We start from the raw sequence: 20,339 nt of genomic DNA, 5'->3' as shown, positions 1-20,339 counted from the left end.
GATGAAAAGGAAATATCACAGACCCTGACATAGGAACATTCCTGGTATAGCTGAGGAAGTGCTAGGAGGCCAGTGTACCTGGAAAGAAGTGAATAAGAAGGAGTTTTAGGAATTAAGGTCTAAGAGGTAACAGGGCCAGATCATGGAGTGTCTTGCCATGGTAAGAATTTTGGCTTTTACTCTCAATGTGAAAAGAAGTCAATGGATGGCTTTGAACAGAGAAGTCTCATGATCCCAACTAACATTTTATCTGGATCACAATGACTGCTATGTAGAGGAAGGGGAAAAAAACCTAAATGGAAATAAAGGTAAAGCAGAGAGGGTTCTACAATTAGTTTACTGCAAGAATCTGAATGAAATCTGATAGTGTCTTGTACTATCAAGATGGCGGCAATGAAGGAGGAAAGAAGACATCAGAATCTGCATATATTTTTTAAATAGATTGGCAGGATCTGCTGATTAGATATGGACGTGGGGAAAAGTGAAGGATGACTTCAAAGTATTTGGTCTCAGCAACTAGAGGGATGGATATGCCATCTAACAAAAGGGAGAAAAAAAAGTCAAAGTCTGATTTTGGGCATCTTAAGTTTGAGAGGCCCATGAGATGCCTCAGGAAGCTGGATGTTTAGTCTATACTGCAGGACTGAATCCTCAAAAACTCCAATGTTTAACAATCAGTAAAATTTGGAGGACTCAACAAATGACCCAGAGAAGGCATATCCAGTGAGGTAAGATATAAAAGTGGAAAGTGGGGGGGTCCTAAAAAGCAAAAGAAAATGCTGCAAAATAGAGCATGTGATCAACTTGTCAGAGCTTCTAATACTTCTGGTAGGAAGAAAACTGAGGACTAACAATTAGATTCACATGAGTGTGCAATACGGAGATCAATCCTGGCGTTTACAGTGCAATTCTGGTGGGGTAGTGGCACAAAGGCCACTCTGGAATGAGTTCAAGCGTCATCTGAATATGGAATGTTACCTAGGTAGAACTCTTGCCCAATGTATTTTCAGTTCAGTTCAGTTCAGTTCAGTCGCTCAGTCGAGTCTGACTCTTTGCGACCCCATGAATTGTAGCACGCCAGGCCTCCCTGTTCATGACCAACTCCTGGAGTTTACTCAAACTCATGTCCATCGAGTCGGTGATGCCACCCAGCCATCTCATCCTGTGTCGTCCCCTTTTCCTCCTGCTCCCAATCCCTCCCAGCATCAGAGTCTTTTCCAATGAGTCAGTACTTTGCATCAGGTGGCCAAAGCACTGGAGTCTCAGCTTTAACATCAGTCCTTCCAATGAACACCCAGGACTGATCTCCTTTAGAATGGACTGGTTGGATCTCCTTGCAGTCCAAGGGACTCTCAAGAGTCTTCTCCAACACCACAGTTCAAAGCATCAATTCATCGGCACTCAGCTTTCTTCACAGTCCAACTCTCACGTCCACACATGACTACTGCAAAAACCATAGCCTTGACTAGACGGACCTTTAGTAATGTCTCTGTTTTTTATTATGCTATCTAGGTTGGTCATAACTTTCCTTCCAAGGAGTAACCGTCTTTTAATTTCATGGCTGCAATCACATCTGCAGTGATTTTGGAGCCCCCCAAAATAAAGTCTGACATGTTTCCACTGTTTCCCCATCTATTTGCCATGAAGTGATGGGACCAGATGCCATGATCTTAGTTTTCTGAATGTTGAGCTTTAGGCCAACTTTTTCACTCTCCTCTTTTACTTTATGAAGAAATAATCAGACAGATCCTAATTATGGGACATTTTTACAAGAACTCTTAACTCTTCAGACGTGTCAATGTTATAAAAGCAAAAATAAACCAACAAATAAAACAGAATGCAGGGAATTGTTCTGGATTACTAAGGATTAAAGAATGTTCACAACCAAATGCAATGTGCGCTCCTTCACTGGATCCTGGATCAGAGGGAAACTAGTTATAATGAATATTTGTGGAACAACATGAAGAAACAAATATAGGCTCTATATTAAATAATATTAAACCAACGTCTCATTTCTTGGGGTTGATAGTGGCATTGTAAGTTATTTAGGAGAGTGTCATTGTTCTTGGGAAATTTATGTGCAAGTATTTAAGGGTGAAGTGATGTAATGCCTGAAAATTACTTTAAGATGTTTCATGGAAAATAAATATGTGGGGTAGGGTTGAGTGGGAGGAGGGGAAACGAAAATCTGGCAAAATGTTAACAGCTGTCAAATTCAAGTGAAAGACACAGTGTGAACTTCTGGGAATTACTAAATAATGGGGAAAAACAAGTCACTCCACTTCTCTCTAACTTGTGTTTCCCTTGAGAGTAACTGACAGGATATTTTGTATTCTTGGACTATGGAAGGCAGTCATCAGCTGACTGCTGTTGCCCTGGTGTCTCAGTTTACTGCAGTCTCAGCCATCTCTTTCCAACAAGCAATGTTTGAATTAGTGACAGAGAAATATAGTTACACCGCTAATGTTTAATTACTTTTATGTTAAGCATACCAAGTGTTATTGATATGTTAAGTACTTGTACATGCAGTATTTCACTGAGTCGTCTACAACATTACAGAAGATGAAACTAAAAGCTGCTTAGTTTGTTAGTATGGGTTAGGGTTAGATTTTAAAGTAGAGCCAGAGCCCATACTTTAAAGCCACCAATATACTCTCTAATCTTCTTTGCCAGGAGAGGACAGAATGCTGAGGTATTTCAGAAGCATAACCTACAGGACTAGCAAACTGACATATTCCTAGGGGATGAAGGTGGAGTTCTACTTTGAGACATTAAAACAAATTAAATAATCTGCATCTGATCAAGACTGTTATCATCTTCCTGCCTAAAAATGTGATTTTCTACTAGATCTGCTTCAGCTATAGGATCACCTGCTAGTAGAAAAGAGCATTCTCCTTACATTTAATGTAACAATAGCCCAGTGACATAAACTGCTTGAAAAGATTTGGCTACACTTAGCTGTTTCTATTTACTCCAAATGTCCATTTCCCCAACTTTTTATTGAAATTCTACATAAGACTTCAAAGAATAGTAAAATCAACAGTCATATACCTTTTATTTAGATTTGTCAATTATTGACATTTTGCCAAATCTTCTCTTTTTCTTTCCCTTTCTTACACGTTTTTTCCCACTGAAATATCTTAAGTTGCAGGCATTATATAACTTTACTCCTAAATACTACTTTCACGTGTGTTTCCCAAGAATGAAGACACTCTCCTACATGACCTTCAATTCCATTATCAATCTCAAGAAATTTGACAATGATGCAATAGTAGTATTATTATACAGTCAGTATTCAAATTTCTGTCAAGTTGTCCCCAAAACACATGCTTTGAGAGATGTGGGTTTGATCCCTGGTTCAGAAAGAGACCCTAGAGTAGGAAATGGCAACCCACTCCAGTATTCTTGCCTGGAAAATTCCATGGATGGAGGAGCCCAGTGGGCTACAGAGTCAGACAGGGTTGCAAAGAGTCAGACACGACTGAGCAACTGAGCACAAAACAAAGCCCTACAATTATAAGGAACTTGCTTTGTGAGGGAGTCTTTTATCTCGCATTTGTAAAGATGATTATAATGTCTCTCTAAATTGTTTGGAGAATGAAATAACCATTAGTGTAAATATCCTTTACAAACTCAATCCATTGTACAAATTTAAAGAAGGATCAAAGATTACAAAGCTGCCTTGGTATTGGTGGTTCTCAACTACAGTTCTCAACTATGGTTAACATGTACTATATATGTTACCAGCACACCAGAGGTCAACAAGTAGTACACATTTTCTCAAAGGCATTCTTCAAGCCCACCAAGGAGGTAATATAAATTTGTAAGAACATATGTTTTCCTGCATTGGGACAAAAGCTATTTTACTTAAAAAAAATTATTCCCTGCTTATTGCAAATGTTTAATGAACAGGAAGAGTGAGTGAAATAAAATTGAAGCTTCTTCCATTCCCATATATGAATTATTTTCATTTTAAAAAAAGAAAATAAAACACAGTTCATAAATACCTTAATCTTTTCAGAATTATCTCATGTAAAACCTTCCGTATTACTGTCTTTAAGGTCTCCCAGTCTCCAGGCTCTCCATCTTCTAGTTTACCCTCTCAATCATCAAGAATTATATTTCTAGAATTCTAATTTTGGCACCTCCATAATTAAAAGCTCTCAGCCTCTAAAAGCAAGACCTTAATGTTACAAGTTATCCAATCTTAATTCCCATCTCTCTTCCATCTTAATCTTCAAAATGATATCCCAGTCATGTCTTTGCAAAGGCTGATCTCTTTCTGTACCAGTTCATTTTCTTTATCTATTGTGAGCCTATAAATCCTGCAAAACCCAGCTCAAGAATCACCTTCTTTCTGTCTAATGTCCAAAGGACAAAGTTAATCATGCATTTGTGCTTTTGCTGAACCTGAAGCACACACCTACTCTAATACTTTATACAGACTTCTACCATTAGTTGGCTACATAATTGCTTTTCCTATTCCACAGTGTCTGTCTTAAAGACATGTTCTTAGGTAATCTGTTTCCCTAGTGTCTACCTTAGTTTTGGGTACCTTGTTGGTACTTACTAAGCACTTTCTACATTGACTCCTTTGTAGACAATGACTCTCTTTTGTACACACTAAGTAAAAGAAGGGGTTTCCCTGGCAGCTCAGGAGTAATCAATCTGCCTGTAATGCATGAGATGCAGGAAATGCGGGTTTGATCCCTAGGTTAGCAAGATTCCCCAGGAGTAGGAAATGTCAACCCACGCCAGTATTCTTGCCTGAGAAATCCCATTGAACAGAGGAGCCTGGGCAGCTACAGTCCATGGGGTTTCAAGAGTCGGACACAACTTAGTGACTAAACCACCACCACCACCAAGTAAAAGCAGCTAGTGATTGTATGAGCCATAGATTGATGATCCAAGCCAACATGTGGCCACCAGTCAGTGATATGCCAGATTTCCTACCAGCTACTGATCCAAAGTCACCTTTTCCTGGACTCACCAATGACAGGTGGAGCAGAATCAATTACAGAGAATTGGATTTTAGATTATTACAAATATTGGCCCCAGAATTTCAGTGAGGCTGCAATTCAAAGTTCAGCAAGATACCTGGTGAAGGCAAAGGGGAAGTGCTCTTGAATCCAACTGCTCAACTTCACCTCGTATAAGTGAGAACAGAGATTGCAGAACCAACTTTGAGGCTTCCAGTTGATCGTTAGCATTTACTTCTGCAGATTCTTCATCACTAACGGCATGTGTCACTACATGTAGTATATTTTCTTGCATTAAAGGTGTGCTATCTTCTGAAGAAAGTCCTTTGAGAGTAAATAAAATGCCCATGTTAGAATAAATTTCCATCATGGTAGAACACTTAATAATAATTATGCCTTTTAACCATAAAATTTTCAAATAAAACTGATTATAGGAAAAAAAAAAAAAAACCCACAGAAGCCACAAGTTATTTTCCTCATTAAGTTAAGATTCTGCTTGACATCTGATTCTTTCTATTAGCAATTAGTTAACAGAAGCAATTCTGTTAGTTCTATATAAACTTTTCTATTTACAATACATTATAGATTAAGAATCTATATTCTTAATTAAGAATATTAAAAAAAGAGAGATCTAAAGAAAAGTATGAAGGTTAAAATCTGACAAAAAATTTGACTCTCCCAAAGGAAAAATGAATTAACTATAATTTGAAGTCATACCTTGCTCCAAATGAAATAGCACTAAATAAGAAAGTAAATGTGGCTATCATATCAAAGGCTAAAGAAGTTAAGCCTTCTTCTCTAAACTCTGGTCTGATAACTTTAGAACTACCTCTGGAGCCCAGGAGAGCAGAGGGAATCAGATGTCCAGAGCTAATGGTCACAGAAACTTTCTTCCTAGTAAAGAGTAAAACAAACTTGGAAAAAAAAAAAAAAAATCAGCAAATAAATCCTTGGCCCAGAGCTCCTGAAATAACACACCAAATTTTAAAACTCTAAACATAACACATTATAACTTTACCCTTCACTGAAATCTCAGCATGAGTTCTAATTTTCATACTGAAATCGAGTAGACTGTGTGAATCTGTACTTACCTTCAGCTAGTCCGTCTCAGGAAGGCTCTTTCTCACTAATTTAGTATATGCACACCATGATTGAAGATGCCTTCGGCCTGGAGATGGCCTGCCATTTTATTTTGTATTTGTGAAAAACAGGAATGATTTTTATGCTTTCTAATTTTTTTTTTTTAAATTTTATTTTTAAACTTTACAATATTGTATTGGTTTTGCCAAATATCGAAATGAATCCACCACAGGTATACATGTGTTCCCCATCCTGAACCCTCCTCCTTCCTCCGTCCCCATACCATCCCTCTGGGTCATCCCAGTGCACCAGCCCCAAGCATTCAGTATCGTGCATCGAACCTGGACTGGCGACTCGTTCCATATATGATATTATATGTATTTCAATGCCATTCTCCCAAATCATCCCACCCTCTCCCTCTCCCACAGAGTTCAAAAGACTGTTCTAGACATCAGTGTCTCTAACTGCAATGGTGGTAATGCCAATGTAGGAAGAGAAGCTTTCTATAGAGAACTACAAAGAAACTAAGATAAATACTGTTTTCTTTCCTTTTCCTCCCAGCCACACTACTATACCCAAGACATTAAATCACGTAAGACTGTGATAAGGCTAATCATCCAAATTCTATATTTTTCTTAATTAAATTCTTCTTAATTTTTCATTAAATGTTTGGTAGAATTCACCAAGGGGCTTCCTAGGTGGCTCAGTGGTAAAGAACCCACCTGCCAATGAAGAAGACCCAGGTTCAATCCCTGGGTCGGGAAGATCCCCTGGAGGAGGGCATGGTAACTCACTCTGGTATTTTTATCTGGAAAATCCTGTGGACAGAGGAGCCTGGAGGGCTATAGCCCATAGGGTCGCAAAGAGTCAAACAAAATTGAGTGACTGAACAACAACGAAAACAAAATTCACCTATGAATTAAATGTCTGGTAGAATTCATTTGAGGAAAAATTAGTGTCAATCCTTCTCAGACTTTTCCAAAAATCAAAGAGCAGGGAACAGTCTCAATCTCATTTTTACAAAGCCAGCATTACCCTGATACTAAAGCCAAATAAAGATACTACATAAAAAGTAAACTACAAATAAATGTCTCTGATGAATACAGATGCAAAAATTCTCAACAACTTAACTCAAAAGCACATTTAAAGGATCGGACACTGTCATCAAGCAGAATTTATTCCTGGGATGCAAGGTTGATTCAACATACATTAACCAATCAATGTCACACAGCACATTAACTGAATGAAGGATAAGTAACACATGGTCACCTCAATGGATGTGGGAAAAATTATTTAACAAAATTCAATATCCTTTAATGATAAAACTCTCAACATAGTAGGTACGGAAGAATGTACCTCAATATGATAAAAGCCATATATGACAAACTCACAGATAACATCATACTCAACAATGAAAGGTTAACATATTTTCCTTGAAGATCTGGAACAAGACAAGGGTGCCTACTCTCACCACTCCTATTCAACATAGTACTGGAAGTTCTGGTCAGAGCAATCAAGCAAGAAAAAGAAATGAAAGGCATCCATCTCAGAAAGGAAGATGTGAAACTGTCTCTGTTTGCAGATGATATAATCTTATAGATGGAAAACCCTCAGGACTTCACTAAAATACTGTTAGAACCAACAAATGATTTCAGTAAAGTTACAGGATATACAATCACCATATAAAAATCAGTTGCAATGCTATATACTAACAGCGAACTATCTGAAAAAGAAAACCATTTTATTTACAATAGTATTAAAACAACAAAGTACTTAGGAATAAATTTAACAAAGTACATGAAAGCTACTGTTGTTGTTGTTCAGTTGCTCAGTCACGTCTGACTCTTTGCGAACCCATGGACTGCAGCACGCCAGGCTTCCCTGTCCTTCCCCATCTCCCGAAACTTGCTCAAACTCATGTCCATTGAGTCTGTGATACCATCCAACCATCTCATCCTCTGTTGTCCCCCTTCTCTTCCTGCCTTCCATCTTTCCCAGCATCAGAGTCTTTTCTAATGAGTCGGCTCTTTGCATCAGGTGGCCAAAGTATTGGAGCTTCAGCTTCAGCATCTGTCCTTCCAATGAATATTCAGGATTGACTTCCTTTATTTAGTAATGACTGGTTTTATCTCCTTGCTGTCCAAGGGACTCTCAAGAGTCTTCTCCAACACCACAGGTCAAAAGCATCAATTCTTTGGTGTTCAGCTTTCTTTATGGTCCAACTCTTGCATCCATACATGACTACTGGAAAAACCATAGCTTTGCCTATACAGACCTTTGTTGGCAAAGTAGCCCTCCAGAGTCCTCTGTCTACAGGGATTCTCCAGGCAAGATTACTGGAGTGGGTTGCCATGCTGTCCTCCAGGGGATCTTCCCAACCCAGGGATAGAACCCAGATCTCCCGCATTGCAGGTGGATTCTTTACCACCTGAGCCACCAGGAAAGCCCACGAATACTAGAGTGGGTAGCCTATCCCTTCTCAGGGGATCTTCCCAACCCAGAAATTGAACCGGGGTCTCCTGCACTGCAGATGGATTCTTTACCAGCTGAGTTACTTGGGAAGCCTGAAAGCTATTGAAGACAAATATAAATGTAAAGATATACTATGCTCATGGGTTGGAAGAATTAAAAAATAACTACGCTACTCACAGCAATCCTCAGATTCAATGGACTCTCTATCAAAATTGCAATGGCATTTTTGAAAGTATTAGAAAAGTATTAAAATTTATATGGAACCATAAAAGATAACATATAGCCAGAGCAATCATGAGCAAAAAAAAGAAAAAAAAAACAACAAAGTTAATAGCATCTATGAGATTTCAAAAACTACTACAAAATTATAGTAATCAACAATAACATAGTTGGCATAATAACAGATGCACAGAACACCGGAACACAATAGAGCATCACAATAGAGCAACAGATTTGTTTCTACACATTTATGATCTTTATCAAACATGCAAAGAACACACACAATTAGAGAAAGGATAGTTTCTTCAACAAAGAGTGCTACGAAAATTGGCTTTCCATATGTGGAAGAATGAAATTGAACTCATTTTACTACATATGCAAAAAATCAACTTGATATGGAATTGAGATTTGAAAGTAAGACCTGAAACCATGCAACTGTTAGAAGAAAATATAGGGGAAGAGCTTCCTGACACTGATGTAGGTAAGACTGTTTTGGACATGACACCAAAAGCACAGGCACCGAAAGCAAAAGTAGACAAATGGGATTTCATCAAACTAAAAAGCTTCTTGCACAGTAAAGGAAACAATCAACAAAGGGAAGAGACAATCTATGAAGTGGGAGAAAATATTTGCTAACCATCCATCTGAAAAGGGGTTAATATTCAAAATACATAAGGAATTCAAACCACTCAATACCAAGAAAACAATGTGATCGAACTGTTGGTGGAAATGCATATTGGTACAGCTATTATGAAAAACAGTACAAACACTCCTCAAAAACGTAAGACTAGAACTACCCTGCTGCTGCTGCTAAGTCGCGTCAGTCGTGTCTGACTCTGTGCGACCCCATAGACGGCAGCCCACCAGGCTCCCCTGTCCCTGGGATTGTCCAGGCAAGAACACTGGAGTGGGTTGCCATTTCCTTCTCCAATGCATGAAAGTGAAAAGTGAAAGTGAAGTCGTTCAGTAGTGTCCAACTCTTAGCGACCCCATGGACTGCAGCCTACCATGCTCCTCCGTCCATGGGATTCTCTAGAATCAAGAGTACTGGAGTGGGGTGCCACTGCCTTCTCTGAGATGATCCAGCAATTCCACTTCTGGGTATGCACACAAGGGGAACAAAATCAAGAATCAAAATGATTATCTATACCCTAAGGTTCATTACAGCATCACTTACAGTAGTTCAGATATGGAAATAACCCAAGTGGCTTATTGTCAATGGATCAACACCTGAAGAAAAGGTGATGCACAGATACAATGGAGTATTATTCAACAGTGAGAAAGAAGGAAATGCTACCTTGTATGACAACTTGGATGAATTAGGAGGTCGTCATGCTGAGTGAAATAAGCTAGTCAAAGACAAATACTATATAATTTCACTTATGAGTGCAATCTAAAAAATAAAATTTTAAAGTGAAACTCAAAGAAGCAAAGTAATATAATGATGGTTACCAGGGGCTGGTGGGGGCAGTTGGGGAGATATTGATCAAAAGGTACAGAGCTGGGAGGTGGTCCTAAGATGGCAGAGGAATAGGACAGGGAGATCACTTTCTCCAGCACAAATTCATCAAAAGAACGTTTAAACTCTGAGTAAAATCCACAGAACAACTTCTGAATGCTGGCAGAGGACATCAGGCACCCAGAAAAGCACCCCATTGTCTTCGAAAGGAGGTAGGAAAAAATATAAAAGACAAAAAAAGAGACAAAAGAGGTAGGGACGGAGCTCTGTCCCAGGAAGGGAGTCTTAAAAACAGAGAAGTTTCTAAACACCAGGAAACACTCTCACTGCCGAGTCTGTGCCGAGCCTTGGAAGCACAGAGGGCAACATAATAGGGAGGAAAAATAAGTAAATAATTAAAACCCATAGATTAGGAGCCCAACGGTAACTCTCCCAGTGGAGAAGCAGCGCAGATGCCTGCGCCCGCCACTAGCAAGTGGGGCTGGGCAGGGAGGCGTGGGCTGCATGGCTTACAGTAAGGATCGGCCGGAATGCTCTCACGGGTAATCACAGCGAACTAATTTGGGCTAGCAAACCAGACTGTGGGATAGCTACCACAGGAAAAGCCCTAAGACACTGCCAGGCCCACACACAGAACAAAGGGCGGAACAGAATTAGCTGGCTGCAAACCATCCCCCTCTGGTGACAGGCAGCCAGAGCCGGAAGGGGGCAATTGCAGCCCCAGAGAGACATTATCTACCAAACTGCAAGCAGGCTTCTTTGCTTACTAAGACTTCTTGGGGTTCTGGACAGTCATCCGCCTGAGAAGGTGGGCCGGTTGTACACCCAGAAAACCAAGCGGCAGGGACGGAAGAGGTGACCGCGCAGCGACCGCGCTCGCCAAACACCTCATCACTCGAGCTGCTTGGAGCTGGGAAGGGCACAAAACGCAGGCCCAATGGAGTCTGCGCCTCTGAGGACTACCAGAGTGCCTGAACCTGAGTGGCTTAGACCTGGGAGGTGCATGCAGCCCAGGCCCGGCCTTGGACGGTTCCGGCGGAGCAACCTAGAGCCTGAGCTGTATGGGCAGGGGGGGTGCATGCACCGTGAGTGGGGGCAGGCCCAGTGTGGCTGAGACACTAGGAGCACAGGCCAGTGTTATTTGTTTGCAGTGTCCCTCCCTCCCCACAGCGCAACTGAACAAGTGAGCCTAAAAGTGTCCACCACCACCCCCTTGTGTCAGGGCGGAAGTCAGACACTGAAGAGACCAGCAAACAGAAGCTAAAACCGAGGGAACCGCCTTGGAAGTGACAGGTGCAATAGATTAAAACCCTGTAGTTAGTACCGACTACATAGGAAGGGGCCTATAGATCTTGAGAAATATAAGCTAGACCAAGAAACTATCCGAAAATGAACTGACCCCACACTGCCCACAACACCACCAAAGAAAGTCCTAGATATATTTTTACTATTTTTATGATCATTCTTTCCTTTCTTCTTCTTTTTTTTCTTTTATTTTCTTTTTATTTAACTTTAAAAAAATTTTTAAGTCCTCTATTACTCCTTTAATTTTCATTTTTATAACCTACTATTACTTTAAAAAAAAAGACTTTTTTAAAGCAAACTTCATATATATAGTTTTTTAAAAATAACTTTTGTGACTTTTTTTTTTGTCTTTTCTTTAATATTGTATTTTTGAAAATCCAACCTCTACTCTAGAATTTTAATCTTTGCTTTTTGGTATTTGTTATCAATTTTGTACCTTTAAGAACCCAATCTTCAGTACCTATTTGTACTTGGGAGCGAGATTACTGGCTTGACTGCTCTCTCCCCTTTTGGACTCTCCTTTCTCTCCACTAGGTCACCTCTGTCTCCTCCCTCCTGCTTCTCTTCTCTACCCAACTCTCTGAATCTCTGTGTATTCCAGATGGTGGAGGACACTTAGGGAACTTATTACTGGCTGGATCTGTCGCTCTCCTTTTGATTCCCCCCTTTATCTTCCTGGCCACCTCTGTCTCCTTCCTCCCTCTTCTCTTCTCTGTATAACTCCATGAACATCTCTGAGCGGTCCAGACTGTGGAACGAACATAAGGAAGTGATTACTGGCTAGCCTGCTCTCTCCTCTTTTGATTCCACCTCATCTCATTTGGGTCACCTCTAACTCCCTCCTTCCTCTTCTCTTCTCCATGTAACTCTGTGAACCTCTCTGAGTGTCCCTCACTGTGGAGAAACTTTTCATCTTTAACCTAGATGTTTTATCAATGGTGCTGTATAGAAGGTAAAAATAAGACTGAAAACCAGAAGCAGGAGGCTTAAGTCCAAATCCTGAGAACATCATAGAACACCTGACGTCAGGGAATATTAAGCGATAGGAGCTCATCAAACGCCTCCATACCTACACTGAAACCAAGCACCACCCAAAGGCCAACAAGTTCCAGAGCAAGACATACCACACAAATTCTCCAGCAACACAGGAATACAGCCCTGAGCTTCAATATACAGGCTGCCCAAAGTTACTCCAAATCCACTGACATCTCATGACTCGTTACTAGACACTTCATGCACTCCAGAGAGAAGAAATCCAGCTCCACCCACCAGAACACCGACACAAGCTTCCCTAACCAAGAAACCTTGACAAGCCACTGTTACAACCCCACCCACAGTGAGGAAACTCCATAATAAAGAGAACTCCACAAACTGCCAGAATACAGAAAGGCCACCCCAAACTTAGCAATATAAACAAGATGAAGAGACAGAGGAATACCCAGCAGGTAAAGGAACAGGATAAATGCCCACCAAACCAAACAAAAGAGGAAGAGATAGGGAATCTACCTGATAAAGAATTCTGAGTAATGATAGTGAAAATGATCTAAAATCTTGAAATAAAAATGGAATCACAGATAAACGGCCTGGAGGCAAGGATTGAGAAACTGCAAGAAAGGTTTAACAAGGACCTAGAAGAAATAAAAAAGAGTCAATATATGATGAATAATGTAATAAGTGAGATCAAAAACACTCTGGAGGCAACAAATAGTAGAATAACAGAGGCAGAAGATAGGATTAGTGAAATAGAAGATAGAATGGTAGAAATAAATGAATCAGAGAGGAAAAACAAATTAAAAGAAATGAGGACAATCTCAGAGACCTCCAGGACAATATTAAATGCCACAACATTTGAATCATAGGAGTCCCAGAAGAAGAAGACAAAAAGAAAGACCATGAGAAAATACTTGAGGAGATAATAGTTGAAAACTTCCCTAAAATGGGGAAGGAAATAATCACCCAAGTCCAAGAAACCCAGAGAGTCCCAAACAGGATAAACCCAAGGTGAAACACCCCAAGACACATATTAATCAAATTAACAAAGATCAAACACAAAGAACAAATATTAAAAGCAGCAAGGGAAAAACAACAAAGAACACACAAGGGGATTCCCATAAGGATAACAGCTGATCTTTCAATAGAAACTCTTCAGGCCAGGAGGGAATGGCAAGACATACTTAAAATGATGAAAGAAAATAACCTACAGCCCAGATTACTGCACCCAGCAAGGATCTCATTCAAATATGAAGGAGAAATCAAAAGCTTTACAGACAAGCAAAAGCTGAGAGAATTCAACACCACCAAATCCGCTCTCCAACAAATGCTAAAGGATATTCTCTAGACAGGAGACACAAAAATGGTGTATAAACTCGAACCCAAAACAATAAAGTAAATGGCAATGGGATCATACTTATCAATAATTACCTTAAACGTAAATGGGTTGAATGCCCCAACCAAAAGACAAAGACTGGCTGAATGGATACAAAAATAAGACCCCTATATATGTTGTCTACAAGAGACCCACCTCAAAACAAAGGACACATACAGACTGAAAGTGAAGGGCTGGAAAAAGATTTTCCATGCAAATAGAGATCAAAAGAAAGCAGGAGCAGCAATACTCATATCAGATAAAATAGACTTTAAAACAAAGGCTGTGAAAAGAGACAAGAAGGACACTACATAATGATCAAAGGATCACTCCAAGAAGAAGATATAACAATTATAAATATATATGCACCCAACATAGGAGCACTGCAATATGTAAGACAAATGCTAACAACTATGAAAGGGGAAATTAACAATAACACAGTAATAGTGGGAGACGTTAATACCCAACTCACACCTATGGACAGATCAACTAAACAGAAAATTAACAAAGAAACACAAACTTTAAATGATACAATAGACCAGTTAGACCTAATTGATATCTATAGGACATTTCACCCAAAAACAATGAATTTCACCTTTTTCTCAAGTGCATATGGAACCTTCTCCAGGATAGATCACATCCTGGGCCATAAATCTAGCCTTGGTAAATTCAAAAAAATTGAAATCATTTCAAGCATCTTTTCTGACCACAATGCAGTAAGATTAGATCTCAATTACAAGAGAAAAAATATTAAAAATTCCAACATATGGAGGCTGAACAACACACTGCTGAATAACCAACAAATCACAGAAGAAATCAAAAAAGAAATCAAAATATGCATAGAAACGAATGAAAATGAAAACATAACAACCCAAAACCTATGGGACACTGTAAAAGCAGTGCTAAGGGGAAAGTTCACAGCAATACAGGCATACCTCAAGAAACAAGAAAAAAGTCAAATAAATAACCTAACTCTATACCTAAAGCAACTAGAAAAGGAAGAAATGAAGAACCCCAGGGTTAGTAGAAGGAAAGAAATCTTAAAAATTAGGGCAGAAATAAATGCAAAAGAAACAAAGGAGACTATAGCAAAAATCAACAAAGCCAAAAGCTGGTTCTTTGAAAGGATAAATAAAATTGACAAACCATTAGCCAGACTCATCAAGAAACAAAGGGAGAAAAATCAAATCAATAAAATTAGAAATGAAAATGGAGAGATCACAACAGACAACACACAAATACAAAGGATCATAAGAGACTACTATCAGCAATTATATACCAATAAAATGGACAACGTGGAAGAAATGGACAAATTCTTAGAAAAGTACAACTTTCCAAAACTGAACCAGGAAGAAATAGAAAATCTTAACAGACCCATTATAAGCACGGAAATTGAAACTGTAATCAGAAATCTTCCAGCAAATTAAAGCCCAGGTCCAGACGGCTTCACAGCTGAATTCTACCAAAAGTTTAGAGAAGAGCTAACACCTATCCTACTCAAACTCTTCCAGAAAATTGCAGAGGAAGGTAAACTTCCAAACTCATTCTATGAGGCCACCATCACCCTAATACCAAAACCTGACAAAGATGCCACAAAAAAGGAAAACTACAGGCCAATATCACTGATGAACATAGATGCAAAAATCCTTAATAAAATTCTAGCAATCAGAATCCAACAACACATTAAAAAGATCATACACCATGACCAAGTGGGCTTTATTCCAGGGATGCAAGGATTCTTCAATATCTGCAAATCAATCAATGTAATACACCACATAAACAAATTGAAAAATAAAAGCCATATGATTATCTCAATAGATGCAGAGAAAGCCTTTGATAAAATTCAACATCGATTTATGATAAAAACTCTCCAGAAAGCAGGAATAGAAGGAACATACCTCAACCTAATAAAAGCTATATATGACAAACCCACAGCAAACATTATCCTCAATGGTGAAAAATTGAAAGCATTTCCTCTAAAGTCAGGAACAAGACAAGGGTGCCTACTCTCACCACTACTATTCAACACAGTTTTGGAAGTTTTGGCCACAGCAATCAGAGCAGGAAAAGAAATAAAAGGAATCCAAATTGGAAAAGAAAAAGTAAAACTCTCACTGTTTGCAGATGACATGATCCTCTACATAGAAAACCCTAAAGACTCCACCAGAAAATTACTAGAGCTAATCAATGAATATAGTAAAGTTGCAGGATATAAAATCAACACACAGAAATCCCTTGCATTCCTATACACTAATAATGAGAAAATAGAAAGAGAAATTAAGGAAACAATTCCATTCACCATTGTAATGAAAAGAATAAAATACTTAGGAATATATCTATCTAAAGAAACTAAAGACCTATATATAGAAAACTATAAAACACTAATGAAAGAAATCAAAGAGGACACTAATAAATGGAGAAATATACTGTGTATATGGATTGGAAGAATCAATATGGTGAAAATGAGTATACTACCCAAAGCAATCTATAGATTCAATGCAATCCCTATCAACTACCAACGGTATTTTTCACAGAGCTAGAACAAATAAATAATTTCACAATTTGTATGGAAATACAAAAACCTCAAATAGCCAAAGCAATCTTGAAAAAGAAGAATGGAACTGGAGGAATCACCCTGCCTGACTTCAGGCTCTACTACAAAGCCACAGTCATCAAGACAGTATGGTACTGGCACAAAAGACAGAAATATAGATCAACGGAACAAAATAGAAAGCCCAGAGATAAATCCACGTACCTATGGACACCTTATCTTTGACAAAGGAGGCAAGAATATACAATGGAGAAAAGACAATCTTTTTAACAAGTAGTGCTGGGAAAACTGGTCAACCACTTGTAAAAGAATGAAACTAGAACACTTTCTAACACCATACACAAAAATAAACTCAAAATGGATTAAAGATCTAAACGTAAGACCAGGAACTATAAAACTCTTAGAGGAGAACATAGGCAAAACACTCTCCGACATACATCACAGCAGGATCCTCTATGAGCCACCTCCCAGAATTTTGGAAATAAAAGCAAAACTAAACAAATGGGATCTAATTAAAATTAAAAGCTTCTGCACAACAAAAGAAACTCTAAGCAAGGTGAAAAGACAGCCTTCAGAATGGGAGAAAATAATAGCAAATGAAGCAACTAACAACTAATCTCAAAAATATACAAGCAACTCCTGCAGCTCAATTCCTGAAAAATAAACGACCCAATCAAAAAATGGGCCAAAGAACTAAATAGACATTTCTCCAAAGAAGACATACAGATGGCTAACAAACACATGAAAAGATGCTCAACATCACTCATTATCAGAGAAATGCAAATCAAAACCACAATGAGGTACCATCTCACACCAGTCAGAATGGCTGCGATCCAAAAGTCTACAAGCAATAAATGCTGGAGAGGATGTGGAGAAAAGGGAACCCTCTTACACTGTTGGTGCGAATGCAAACTAGTACAGCCACTATGGAGAACAGTGTTGGAGATTCCTTAAAAAACTGGTAATAGAACTGCCGTATGACCCAGCAATCCCACTGCTGGGCATACACACTAAGGAAACCAGAATTGAAAGAGATACGTGTACCCCAATGTTCACTGCAGCACTGTTTATAATAGCCAAGACATGGAAGCAACCTAGATGTCCATCAGCAGATGAATGGATAAGAAAGCTGTGGTACATATACACAATGGAGTATTACTCAGCCATTAAAAAGAATACATTTGAATCAGTTCTAATGAGGTGGATGAAACTGAAGCTGATTATACAGAGTGAAGTAAGCCAGAAAGAAAAACACCAATACAGTGTACTAACGCATATATATGGAATTTAGAAAGATGGTAATAACCCTGTATGTGAGACAGCAGAAGAGACACAGATGTATAGAACAGTCTTTTGGACTCTGTGGGAGAGGGAGGGGGGGATGATTTGGGAGAATGGAATTAAAACATGTATAATATCATATAAGAAACGAATCGCCAGTCCAGGTTCAATGCAGGATACAGGAAGCTTGGGGCTGGTGCACTGGGACGACCCTGAGGGATGGTATGGGGAGGGAGGTGGGAAGGATGGGAAACACGTGTACACCTGTGGCAGATGCATGTTGATGTATGGCAAAACCAATACAATATTGTAAAGTAAAAAAAAATAATAATAAATTAAAAAAAATGTACAGAGCTGCAGTTATGTAGGATGAATAAATCTAGAAGTCTGATATACAGGCATGATGATTCTACATAATAATACTGCGTTGAACACTGAAAATACACCGAGAGTAGCTTTTAGTTGCACTCATCACACAGTAATAAATGACAACTACGAGATGAGACATGTTAACTGGTTTGACTGCATTATGTGTATCAAATCATCATGTTGTACACCCCAAATATGTACAATTAAAATAAATGAAATGTAAAATGCTGCTGTGAACAAGGCTGTTCAATCATTTAAGAAAAGTGAAGGTAGGGGTACCTGTGTAATAAAAGTATCTTCTAGCTGCTCCACACCCCACATGCTGTATTTTTTTTAACCCCTGTGACTATTTTGCATAAACTGTGGATTGCATAAACAGAAGCATATCAGAGTTTGCAAGAAAATAACTGAACGGCCTTGCAAGAAGAATTATGTAACATTCCACACTAAAGCGCAGGTTTCTGTTTTCAGTGTTGTTAAGCTTTTAGGGAAATAATTTTGGGGCTTCCCTGGTAGCTCAGAGGGTAAAAAAAAATAACATCTGCTTGCAATGCAGGAGACCCTGGTTCGATCCCTGGGTTGAGAAGATCTCCTGGAGAAGGGAATGGCAACCCACTCCAGTGTTCTTGTGTAGAGAATTCCGTGGACAGACCATGGGGTCACAAAGGGTCGGACATGACTGAGCGACTAACAACGCGCGGTGGCGCGACGGTGAAGCATCCGCCTGCAATGCAGGAGATACAAGCTTGACCCCTGGGTGGAGAAGACGCAGGAGAAGGGAGTGGAAACTCACTCCAGGATTCTTGCCTGGGAGATCCCATGGACAGAGGAGGCTGGCAGGCTGCAGTCCATGGGGTCGCAAGAGTTGGATACGACTAGTGACTGAACCCCCACCACCAAAGAAACATAAATTGTTATCATACATGTAATCAAGTGACAAGGATATACTTTACACATAAAATTCAATAGGAAAACAATAGTTGGCCAAGTTCTAGCTACATCAATTTTTAAACTACTTAAAATACATCCTGATTAATTTCACATTGCTAGGATAAAAAACTTGCAATGAGAAAACTATTCTCAAAAAGTTGGAAGGAGGAGGACAGGGGACGTAAGGGCAGCCCCGAGTGCCGTTTCTGTTTCCAGTACTTATTAGCTATTCCTATGGCACATCAATCCTTCACTCCCTAGCCTCCCAAGTGATCTCTAAACTGGGTGTTCTACCATCTTATAAAACTATTGTGAGAATTAAATGAGACAGTGAATGTAAAAGGCAGGTATCCTCCCAAAGAGCATCTTAAAATAATATCCTGAGGCTTTACTGTCACTTGAATTAAAAAGGTCACAGGACTTGTAAAGCACTTCTGAGACAGCACTGTTTTTGTAATTTGAAGAAAACATTAAGAAGAAAGTGTAAATAAAGCTAATGAAGCTCATATTTCTATTGTCACATTGAATAACAGGAATTATAAAAACTATGTTGGAATATCAAATTGCTTATTTATTACTCACCAGTACTATAAGTTTGAACATGCTTGAACTTATTTTTAGTAAAGACAGTAAGGAAAATAAATACTTGCGTAACCATAAGTACTCAGAATGACTAGCATGTTGTGAATTGACACGTTCATAATGTACTAAAACATTTTAAAGTAGTCATAACAAAGCATTTATGTCATAACACGGAAGTTCCAGTATTTTTCCATGTGAATTTCAAATTAATTATTTTTCATGTCACATTGGTCTTACAAAGTTTTGCTTGAAAAAATTAAGAATATGTCATCAATTAATAGGAAAATTCATTCTAATACATTAAAAGTTTTCTTTTAATGGTAAAGACATATTTTAACAGTAAAGATATATTTATCATTAATGAGAAAAGCCAAATCAGAACATATACTGGTACATATAATTTCACCTTCACTACAAACTGTCATTCAACATAAATGAAACTTTCTTGTGTCAGATATGAATCTATACATACAGACAGGAACAAAAAATTCGATTTGTCTTCATCTGTGGGCTACGGTTAAAACTTGCCATTAACCAATTTGGTGTTCTTTTTATAAGTATACGTAGGTGGTGACAGTCAAATCACAGGCCTTCATTTCACTTAATATCTGTCAACTTCGTCAAGCTCTAAAATAGACATCACAGTTTACATGTACCTATTGAGGTTTTACACTTTAAAAAAAAAAATTACTTGTAACTGCCTTGGGCCAGAGATGAGAGGAGTAGTCTTACCTGAGAGATTTTACT

General features: G+C 38.8%; 1 protein-coding gene across 8 annotated transcripts in view; it reads right to left on the bottom strand.

The window, feature by feature from the left end:
• CNST (consortin, connexin sorting protein) overlaps nt 1-20,339 on the bottom strand; it is a 99,255-nt gene that overhangs the window by 35,367 nt on the left and 43,549 nt on the right. For 7 of the 8 annotated variants that reach the window (XM_086344982.1, XM_086344983.1, XM_086344986.1 and 4 more), the window contains one exon: nt 5,098-5,303. The exons of the other annotated variant lie outside the window; for it this stretch is intronic. In XM_086344982.1, coding sequence (XP_086201108.1) covers nt 5,098-5,303 — 206 coding nt within the window. The remainder of the gene's footprint in view (nt 1-5,097; nt 5,304-20,339) is intronic. 8 annotated transcript variants of the gene reach the window in all.

This window comes from Bos grunniens, chromosome 16 (assembly GCF_055505025.1).
Source record: "Bos grunniens cultivar Pamir isolate PY7600 chromosome 16, Bosgru_T2T1.0, whole genome shotgun sequence".
Taxonomy (NCBI): Eukaryota; Metazoa; Chordata; class Mammalia; order Artiodactyla; family Bovidae; genus Bos; species Bos grunniens.
The sequence above is the reverse complement of the archived record's forward strand: the minus strand, read 5'-3'. Positions and strand labels throughout refer to the sequence as shown.